Source organism: Tigriopus californicus, chromosome 1, assembly GCF_007210705.1.
Source record: "Tigriopus californicus strain San Diego chromosome 1, Tcal_SD_v2.1, whole genome shotgun sequence".
NCBI classification, from domain to species: domain Eukaryota; kingdom Metazoa; phylum Arthropoda; class Copepoda; order Harpacticoida; family Harpacticidae; genus Tigriopus; species Tigriopus californicus.
In genome coordinates, this window is record NC_081440.1 from 2,936,724 (window position 1) to 2,948,364 (window position 11,641).

The 11,641-nt window shown below is 40.1% G+C and overlaps 1 protein-coding gene across 1 annotated transcript in view; it reads right to left on the reverse strand.

Annotated features, from left to right (window-relative positions):
• Positions 1 to 1,361: 1,361 nt before the first annotated feature.
• LOC131882649 (uncharacterized) overlaps positions 1,362 to 11,641 on the reverse strand; it is a 24,087-nt gene continuing 13,807 nt past the window's right edge. Inside the window, exons 2-3 of the mRNA XM_059229872.1 lie at positions 3,829 to 4,014; positions 1,362 to 3,761 (exon numbers count right to left, since the gene is read on the reverse strand). Of these exons, the coding sequence (XP_059085855.1) occupies positions 2,142 to 3,761; positions 3,829 to 4,014 (1,806 nt within the window). The 3' untranslated portion in view covers positions 1,362 to 2,141. The remainder of the gene's footprint in view (positions 3,762 to 3,828; positions 4,015 to 11,641) is intronic.

An 11,641-nucleotide genomic window follows, 5' to 3' on the forward strand; every position in this document is an offset into this window, starting at 1 on the left:
AAAAATCACGCAACCTCAATTGCGTACGAAAACTACCGGCCCATCAAGACCTTTACCGATTTAGGCCTCACCTTGGATCGGTTTTCACCCCAATCCTTGCAAACAGGCTACTGCTGATCATTTCCAGCTATTATGCCCCAGTTATCACCTATTGAACTGTTCATAGCTCAAGATTATTGACATTGGAATTCAAGGATCATGAAATAGTTGGCTCTTTTTCGCTCAGTAGTGGTTAAAACATCTTTGATTCACTTTCACGGAGTGCTTGGGTGTTTCTGACAACCACTAACATCAAAAATGTTTTGTAACTTCACACAAATTCATCTCACCTGTAATTTTCATTCGCGCAAGTCAAATTTCGTTGATCGTTCATGTTGTATCACCCGTTTAGCTTAACCTAACCATAGAAGAAGTAACATAACAGAGTAAAAAATCGAGTTTGTTGTGTTTTTTTACTGCAGCTGAATCGGTAAACAGTGGACAGTGCAACCGTAGCTGATGGAAAGCAGCGCCTCTACAACCAGAAACTATACACAAGAAGCCGGTCAGCTGACATGCCTTCGCTCTGAAAACTGGTCCGCCTGGCTAGCTCTCATCGCACTCTCTAGGAGTTCTTTCCTCTATGGCTTAACCTCAACTTGGACATGGAGTACTCCATGACCTGGACAACTGAAAATTTGAACCATAGAAAAAAGGGGTGACGAGAATTCTTCTATATATAACATCGATAACATCCTTGAGCTACAGCGCAAAACTTATCATGTTCATCCCTACAATTTTGAATGTCTATGGCGAATGACTCTGCATGGCTTGGATAGCGTGACTAAGATTTTTTTCAGTTTCCGGTCGGGAGGTTCAATTTAATGGTTTCTAAATTTTCCGTTATGCTATTGGGGCACATTTGGCGGCGTCAAATATGTCCAGTGTACCGTCGTCAATGGACCACTGTAGCCACTCTTTTTTGCATTTCTTTCTCGTATTTTCAGAAGATTTTCCGTAAATGTACCACTTTTTCGTATTTTCTCAACTTTTTCATATTTTTTCCCACTAAAAAACAATTACTTGGTCAAAAAAGCCGACCTTTTTTCAATTTTGGCCTATTCAGGATGATTGAGCACCCGTAAATTAACCAATATAGAACGATCGGCCTTATCGGACTTACATTTGATGGGGTCTAGTTCCCAAAGGCTTGGAATGGGCAAACTGACATACAGTATGGAAAACTTCTCTCGTGCAGGGTAGGAATGTTGTACATAGACAATAATTACGTTTTTCGCTCCGCTCCATTTGAGGGAAAGTATTGCTTTGGACCTTAACTCAAAACAACCCAGTGAAAATGACCATCCAATCTTTTTAAGTAGTTTATTCAAGCAGTTGTAACGAAAATAGATGCTTGGCACATTACTCGGTACATCAGGTTCCTACTAAACCGTACAGCATTGCAAAAATCATTCCCAAGCTTCATCTTTCCCTCTAGATAAAGAACAGTTTCCAATTGCTCATAAGCTGTCGCTCCCTAAAATCAACTAGAACCACGTGATGGGTAAGTGAGGAAAAACTCCATTTGTCTTTATATCGTCACCATCTTCTTACGGATCCACCAAGCATTAAACTAATGTGATGAAAGCTCATTTTCAGGTGCTAAAACTCTAAATTCCGTCCAGGCATTCGAATCCGGAGGAGGACGTTTAATGGGTTCTCTGAGGGTCTTCAAAACCACACAGTAATGTTCCTGTTTCTTGAATTCAAATGCACAAGTGCTTGAAGTTCCTTAGCTATTAAGAATAAAAACTTGCCGCTTGTGTAACCACTTGCTTGGCTTGGAACAGAGGGCGCAAAAAAGTTGTTCCTAAACAGGAGGCAGAGTTTCTAATTACTGAGTGAGCCTGTTCAGAAAATAGACAAGGCCATAATTTCATCGCGGTCGATCGAGCAAAGAAGAGGAACTTTCCATAAAAGTCTCGTTTTCTCCTTCTTTAAGGCGCGCCTCTCTTATTCAGGTCTTTTTGTGAGGATCTACATGGAATATCAGTAGATCTGTACTTGTATGAAACCATTTTTTCTTGGCACTCATCATGGGTTCTTGTCCCAAAAACATGTCCGCCCAAGCCCAATTTACAACTTCAGCCCTTATGATACAATCAAAGCACCGTTCCAGAGAGGCTTCCATTGGTTTCTTGTGGATCACTTCCCATTTTCATGGTTTGTGAAGCCTTTCCGTTCACTTCAGGATCTGGATCGAGGTCAACAATGGCAGTGTTGGGTCCGTTTGAGATGGCATTCCCGCTCTTGGATTCGGCCCGTCGAGAACGGCGCAATCGCCGGGCTCGACCCGCACATGGCAATTTGGACTTGATGATTTGGAACAGAGATGTGAAGAGGTAATGGAGAACTTCGAATACAGTCACGATGGAGAAGCCCATACAGAGACCCAGGATCCCGCCACAGTTGGCGACGAACCAGATCACAGGTATGCGCTGATCCCGGACTATCTTGGTGACTACGGGCTGTTTGATGTAAATATGAACTAAAGCGAGATTGTCCCGGGCGTATCGAAAAGACGTCTCCAGAAACAAATGGGCCAGGGAGGACTTGTTGACATTGAAAGGGTCGTGATGTCTCGTAATATGAGCGCATACTGTCTCGTCGACTATGGCTGGATCTGAGCGAACTTGTTGTTTCAGAGAATCGAGCAGATCACACAATTTGGGATATTGGAGATCAAGTTCCAACTTCTTCCATTGGGTGGAACAAGAGCGTTGGAGTTTTTCGGTCAAAATGCAAAACTCTGGACGTTCCACGAACGTCTGACGATTCGGCAGCTTCGACGTGGTCACCGCAATCTGATTCTGTTGGTCTTGACACGAGGCTAGACACTTTTTTCGGACCATGCGATCGTCAGTCTCTTGGACCAACACCTCATTAAACTCTCCAATCCTGGACAGGATATCGTTCATGCAAAATAGACCCTCGCCTTGACAGAAGCGTTGGTATTCATTGAAACCGGCCCAATGAAAATAGGGCGTGCATTGGCAGATCTCCAACACCTTCTCATAAGTGGCCTCGAACAAGCAGTTGCTGATATCGTAACGATATAACTCCTTGGGCAAGTATTTGAGAGTAACCTCGCCTTCGAAATAACAACCACGCTCTTCAGGCATGAATCGCACTCGGGCATCCTCGGTGGTGTCGTAAAGAACGGGTGTGACGGCCACTTGCGACTCAAAACCCGGTGTGATATCCAGCTCATTTATGGACATCAGTGGTTGGTCTAAATGGTGCTGAATGGCCAGTTTGAAACCTTCGGAGGCGTGATGGTGATAAGTGTAATCGAAGGTCTCGGAATCCAACAGCAAGGTCAACCCGTTACTTTTGCCGACCTTGGCTCCGAGGGGAATTTGCCGGCTATACGAGTCCATTTGCCCCTTGGGTCCGAACATTTTGCTACTAAAACTCAAATGATCCAGGCTCTCATTGAATGTCAGCTGAGGCTTGACGAGGGTACAAAAGCCAATATCTGTCCCAAAGAATGGCAGGAAATTGGTGCCATTTGGTTTCATGGAAAAGTTCCCATATCTCGCAAAAAGCACCGAGCTCTCGCCAGGATTTTCGACCGCCATATCACGTACATAATCGAACGATCCCACAAAGTCACTGTTATTTTGAAGGAACTCCAGCCAATCATCTTTAGAGATATCCACGTTGGTAGTGTTGGATGACAAGAACATGGACCAATGTTGCATCAATCGGGTCACCATGAACTAAAAGAGAGCTCCAAAACTGATCTAAAAATGAAATATCAAAGGTTTTTTCCATTGAAAAAGTTACCTCGGAAGTGGCGATTTGAGTGATGGTTTCCTGCTCCTCTTCGGTTAGAGGTCTATTAATTCCCGTGTAGAATTGATGATACAGAAGATCAATCTCCAATTTGGGATGAGTTTGTTTCAACCGTCGAAAAAGGGACTTTTTAATTTGGTTGATGCTGCACACGATCACAGATGGAAAGAACACATTCTGAAAGGAAGATTTACATAGGGAAAGTGTTACTAGGTACTTTGTATAGTAAAAAACCCAATCGCAAAAGATAACTTAAGAAGAGACTTGAAAGCCACGTTGAGGCTACCTCAAAATCCATTTGACCCAACTATCAAACTAGTGCCTTGAACATGAAGACCTTGACCAAATTGCAAGATCCTGGTTATCAATCTTCAAAAGCAGCAAATTGAACAACTTCAAACCTTTGTACTGTGTACCCACTACATGAAGTTGTGAGGAACTCTACAGAACTTCACATGAGATGAGCGTGGGATATCCATATTAACCCAAAAGCAAATTCTTGTGGGCATTTCAAGGCTTTTTTTTTCAAATTCCCTTTTTGAGGTTGGTTGCGCACATATACGTTTCCCTTTCTATTGGCTCTCATGGCTTGAGTTCCAAGAATGGGAAAGAGGGAAGACCTTCCCAACTTAATCAAAGCCAATTTCTCGATCATCCAATGTGGCTACCCACATAACATTTCAGCTCGTTTCTCCAATTGCGTGAGTGCAAGAATAGAATGAGACACTTCATCTGCATATTTGGCTATGCAAGATGATGAGAAAGGACCATTCAAATATTGGGGCAAGGAATATGGAGTAAGGAACCAATACAAATGGAACTCACTAACAAACTGAGACGCATGCTTGAACCTTTTTTCCCCAAAGGATTAGAGAGATAATAAGCGTAAAGCCTTGAAGCCTAGATTTTTGTCTCCTTTCTTCCCTCTCTCCTTTAGCTTGAAATATAATTAATCTCAATTCAATGAACTTCAGAGTCTGTAAAATCAACGACGAAGCTTAAAACCTTTTGGCATGATTCTACAAAGCTCACTGCTGCTTGAGTCATTTGTTGGCTACTAAGTATCGATCACATCATTTAGATGCCTTGGAACATACAGATACATGTCTAAGCAAAAGATAAAGATTTGACTCGAGAGAAAAGGGGAAAAGGGATCACTCTTACGAAACTCTGACCGTCCTCATTATTGGAGTGTCTGATCGATCAAGTTTCCGGTCACTATCCATCATTTGCCTTGCTTTACTTGGATTGCTACATTTTGTTGGAATGAAGAAAGAGGGGCAATTGGTTAAGAGGGCCAAACTTGGGCACTTTCCAAGTGTTCTTTGGATCTTTTCCTTACCCCCTTTTCGCACGAAGCGGAAATTTCATTAATAACTGGAGGCTGTTTTCTTAAGTACGCTTATCGGGCAAAAAGTTGTTGCAAGGGCTGAGTAAAGTAAAAAGAGGTATATCGGGCCATGGATAAGTTTGAGACCTTCTTAAGAGGGGCAATCATTGGCTCGTACTCCTTAAAAAGTGATGTTATCAAATTTTTTAACATACTCTGATGCACGCACATAGGTGCAGTTGTGAATTTCACCTTCCGTGGCCTTGATTACGTTGAAAAGTGGACTTTGGAGCGGCCACATGGGCTTCGACTAAAAGCTCTTGCTGGCCTTTATCCAAACTTGGACAAATTTTGCTAAGTGGGCAAAAACTCCGTGCCAAAATATAACGGATGACAACTTTCCCAAGTTTTTTTGATGCATTGGAGATGGGTGTAGAATCTTCAAGATCGCCAATTTATCGTCAGCAGTGAGCCAAACCTATTTGGGAATCAAACGGCCCCGTTTGAATCTAAGTTAAATTATTTGTCTTGGACATTCTATGGTTGACGTGAAGCATTTTGCTTTGAATCGGGCAATTGATGGGGGTTTCAATGAAATTGCTCAAATATTTTCATCTCTCCGGCAATGATACTTGAATGTTTGAAACGAGAAACAGATTATATGCGGTTTAAACGTTTTTCCCGCATATTGTTGAAGGCGCTCAGCTTGCAAATAATATTGGCAAAAATGCAATTGAAAATGCATCAAAGAGAGCAGAAATGGAAAGAATTATCCAAAAAAAGGGAAAAACGCAGACATATTTTTTGGGATTTTTTACGGGCTTTTCTAACCGCTACAAGGAATGCAATCGCCAGTATAATAAAAATGAAAGGTTATAATTCTTCTATTTATTATTACCTTTCAATCTTTATATGATATTTGGTCTAGCAGCGAGTTTGAGTTGGCATAACGAGCTAGTCCTTGAATGTAGGGTTGATCAGGAATACTATCTAAAAATTTGCTCAAGTCTGAGTTGAAAGATGCCACCGGATCAACAAGGCCTACGTATTCCCTACGAATATCAGAGGGAAACAAATTAAACAATGAAGGAGCCCGAGAAAGAAGAGAAGTGGACTTTATTGTTTTAACTAGCCTGGATTCTCGAGGGCTTGAACCTGCTCTCAAAACGCACATTAAGCATCTACGGTCACTAGAATTGACCCTAAATCCTGGGTTGGGACAAAGCTCATGAATGCTTTTGAAAAATGTACAGTACCAGATACCTTTCGTACCTTCTCCCAACATTGTGCAGTCCCAACCTTTCTAACCTCTCCCAATACGAGAGCTCTCTCACCATTTAATGTGCCTGGTAAAACATCTTTGGACCTGCTCGACCTTTTGCACACGTTCTGAACTAATTTACTTTTGCTTTTTAGAAGAGCCAGTACTTAGCAAAATAATGAAACAATATAATGCCATGGTAAGCTAAAATTTGAGAGAATGTCAAAACGGGTGTGCAAACTTTTTTCTGTTTTGAAAAGCTGAAGACAGGTAAACTTGAATGGTTGTGATGTCCAAAAAGCCATACATTCACGCCATTTAGGATGATAAGCCATTTGAAGTAAAAAAGCAAGTACAGGCCAGTGCATTTAAAATGCAACACTTTTTGATTTTGCTTTGATTGTAAATAATGCAAATAATATTGTGTGACGAGGGTATGGAATTGAATGCAATCTATGACTAGGACCTAGGGTAATGCATGTTACTCAATATTGCCCATATCAGGAGTGATTAAGTCCAGACTGGAACGGAACTTGGACCACATGTTCCTGATGAAGCTCGGCTCAAGACTGGCTTAGGCATCCTTTGTGGCGGTCTTGAGCTGGTATTATGTATTAAAATAGACACCTGACAACTTGCCCATCAAACGCCCAAAGATCAAAAAGTTGAACAATGAACAACCTGGTTTGTGCAACTTCCAACTGTTTTAAAAAAAAATTGTTTGCATTGTGGCGTCTTGCCTCATCTTGTTGACACAACCATGCATCGCCATAGGTAGTTTGAGCCCAGGTAAACACATACTTAGCCAACAAGTTGCAATAGATGTTGGCATTAAGCCTCTCTTCCTCATCCATGAACACAGGGTTGCCCATCAGAGCCAATGACTGTCTAGACCTGCAAGTTGACATTGAGGTGCTCCTTTCCAACATGGACATCACCATCATCTTGAGCCACTAGGGACTCACTGAGTGACTTCAAGGTAAATAGTGGACTTGTCATTGTCCAAAGCCTTGGTAATCTCATTGGATGTAATTCCGCAGATGGATTAGGTAAGAATAGCTGCTCTTTGTTGCAACATATTATGAGCTCTATCTATGTTATTAGCGAACAGAAAAGGCTGAAAGTTCTTCGAGACCTTCTCAAAACACTTTTCTTGCAAGTCGAAAGAGTTTTGTTCCAAAAAGACGTGTGAGAAAAAATAGCAAGAGATCTAAGTAAGTGTTGCATTCTAAACGCACTGGCCTGTATCATAAGGTGGTAGAAGATAATTTGGCTTTCAATTTCTAATATTTCTATTTTATCAAGAAAAATGGGTTAAATTCAATAGGAAAAAATGTAGAGTCAGAATAGTGAAAAATGCGAAACAGCAAAATAATGCAAAAAGCTGGAAAAAGTGGAAAGTAATTCCACTTTTTTGCACTTCTTTGGACAGCCCTGCTAATGACAACAAGCCTAATAATCTTATCCTGTGAAGGATATGTCTAAGAGCAAATGGAATGACGAAATATTTTGTCATCCAAACTTTTTCCAGACTGAGACTTTTTGCGAACCAATACTTTTCATGGTTCACTACAAAAAGTAGTGCATGGTTTGACAGAGATCCACTTAGAACGAGCGCACAAATATCAAAGACTTTCATCAGTTTCCTATTGAATGGCTAGAGTTCTTTGATCTTATTCGGTCCAAACTCCTTCAACTACGTTTGGTCAACTTTTCTGCCTAACCCACAAATTCCTGTAAAGAGGCAAGCTCACGTTTCTGCCTGGTTTGCAAATTACTTCAGACTGTAATAACTTTACTTAGAATATATTGCACTATCGAACAAACGTATCATATTCTTGTGCCCTTATGTCACTGTGGGAACCCTTTCAATTTTTTTGTCTATCCCTCTCAACTAAATAAACAAAGAAGATCTTTGACGATTTGTTTTCTTTCACACATCTAGAGACCATGCTCTCTATCCATCCTTGACCTAACAATAGATCACCCGTGGGTGTTCTTGGCTTTTTTCTAGGCCTCCCTGGGGCCTTCATCATCTTGAGGAATTGGCCCAGCCACTATTTTCTTTCAGAATGAATGAGTTTATGACCTAAGCAAAGAAAAGATTGAACACATCGCGAATGGAAAAGCACCGACAGCACAAGTTAAGCTGCCCAAGCAAAATGGCTTTTTTCCACAAAAACTGGACTTGACCACTGGCTTTATGATCCTTTCATCAATCTTATAGGGTCGTTATTTTTACATTTACGTAGTATTTCGACTTGTAAGTTGAATTGGGATATCTTGCGGATCCTCAATTAGGACTCGGTTGAAGATTCTTTGGCTCTAAGTTGACTTATTACATAGAAACGATTGGACTTATGACCAAAGCAATGGTTCGACAACAGGCAGCTCATCATCCAAAGATGTCATTGATCTTTCTTTGTAGTGAATATCAAGGCTTTTCAATGAGATATGGTTGGCAAAGAGCCAGATGATAATCCAATTATGATAGAAGCTTTCAGGACGATGTTTCTTAGTCACAACTTGGTGCTCGTTGTTCTAAAAATTGTACAATGTCAACGAAAAGATAGAGCAGTTTCGTTACAATACCTTGTCATTGGTGTCAGAGTTGTGGATATTTGTCATTATCCGATCACTCCTGGGATCATACAGAAAAACATTTCAACCAAGTGACAAACTACTTTATTGCGACTTCCTTCTTTAAATTGGCATCTCACCTAATAATATATTTTGTCATGGAGCAAGTTTGAGTTTGTCAGCCTAATGCAGCCCAGAACAAACGGCTGATTTGTAAAAACAATCAAAATTGCGCTAAATGGCGCTGTAACCTAGGTAATGGGTCACCTCATAGGCAGAATTGTTGGAGGGAAATCGGATAATGGTTGGTTAGTCAGTATTGATCCTCTCTTTAGATCAAATGATGACCTTTGGGACTGGACCATTTTCTGTCAAGGACATTTCATCTGAATCTAATGAATCTAATGAATCATCCCAAAATTGACATCTTAAACTCATGCTTTTTAAGATCATTTCGAAGAGACTTGCGAGAATGGCTCCTGTTTATTGAACCAACGTCTGGATGACTAAATATTCCACTTTATAACTTTTATCAATTTTACTTATAGTTTTTACTAAAACTAATTTAACTTATAATTTTGGTACATTCAAATACATATATATTTTTCAAAATTCCAGTCTTTGTGCACTTTCAAGAGGGAAGATATTTTATTATCTTCTACATACACTTAGACATCATTGATGGTATGGTCCATTGATTATCAAGTGACTGACATGAAATGCAATTCAACCACACATACGTAGCCACTTTTGCATATAAAGAATGGTTCTTTGAGAGAAACAATGGGAATAATTCCATGATATCAATCCTAGACAGACTGCATTTTCCCTACCTTTAAGGAGCTTGTTGATGATGAAGGTTTAAAGTGCCAATAAGATTAATTAATGAAAGAAACAAGACTATCATCAAGTTCAAAAAAAGTTCAAAATCGGGGCATGTCTTCTTTTATTCGTGACAAGAAACCAAGTAAGACCAATATGACAATATGCCTAACAAACAAAAAAAATGACCCCTTACTGTAAACACAAATACATTTAAAAAACTAATTAAGTTGATTTCCCACATGCCTAACTTGTCCTATAGATGGCTGATTCCGAATGAAGGGCGAAGTGTATGGACGTCCCAGAGTGTGATGGACCGATGTACCAACCTTTATTAGGAAAACTCACATAGTTGTGCCACTGTTATAACAAGACCCAAAAGGGCTTTGCAACACGGCCCAATAGATTGAGCCAAGCTTTTCTCGCATCATTATTGGCATGAATGATCGCCCTTATTCGAAGCAAATAAACTTGGCCAGTTAGGTCAGTTTTGCATTGTACCTTAACACTCTAAAAAGTGTTACGAAAATTCTATCTGAGGGCCATGGTTTTCAAATGTATCTACTATCTATCGACCATCAAGCCGTTCCTTATTGCAAGTATTGAGGTTGGTTTCCGGCCAAACCTTGTGTATCATGTTTAGAGCTTCTAGAATCGAGACAAATAGGGAATTGAGTCCTCCTTTGATCCGTTTCGTGTTCCTTGGCGCAATTGGTTGTTCTAAAAGTGCTTGGCTCATTGCTCAATTTCTACAAAAAAAAAGTCTTGGCTTTTTCACATTTTTTCAAACATTTTTTGATGCTTTTGGTATTAAAGGAAATGGTTTGTAAGCAACACAAATAACTCATTCTACAAATCCATTGCTTGTTTACCGCAAAATACGTAGAGTTCGCCTCAAATTAATTTTTCCTCTTCATCATTATCACGAGGAATTGCTGTGTGTGGGGATTCTTTTTTCCTTGTTATTCTCCTTCGACCAAAAACTTCATTTTGAATGGCTTTACAATACTTTGGGCAGGTTCAGTTCAGCTCATTGTTTTGGGAAAACTAGCCTTAGCTTGCGCAGCACCTAAATGGATCCAATCATTCATTAGATCTAATCATTCATTAGATCTAGTCATTCATTAGATCTAACCTTTCCATAGATCCAACCTAAGTTGGTTATCATTATCCGGTAAAACAAGCCCCATTGTAATGACAATGTTTGTCAAGTGGCACATCTCTGCAGTAACAAAGACCTTTCTTAAAGACGACTCGGGAAATGGAACAAGGGATGGCTCGTCTGACACTAGCACCAAGTACAACATGCTAACACTTATAGAAATTTCCAAGGAGGTCTTTTGTACTAATAGCCTGACTTGATGAACCTCGTGTTCAAAAGAATCAAGAGCAATTGGAGAGGATGGGTTTTATGATTGTTGTCATTCTTAGAGCTCGTTACTGAAAATGTATGTGGCCTTAATTAACGGGAGCTTCTAGTTCCATGGATAAGTGAGCAAACGATATTCTTGGTCACGTTCATTTTAGTAAATATTTTCGTGCCTAATCCGCTGGACTGCTCGCCTTCCCTCTGACTCGAACTGATTATATACATTAGGATGGAAATACACTCTGACCATAAAATTCCTGCCCTTTGATGTTGCTATAGTAATTTAGGAATGTCTATGTTTGTAGTCTATTGAGAAATTGAATCAGCCATTGGTTTAAACGACAATGATTTTCATAACAATCTGTTTGTGACAGAGATTGGCGTTGATTTAAAAACTTCATACAAGATATTATAGTAACTTGGATGGAGGGAATGTCAATCT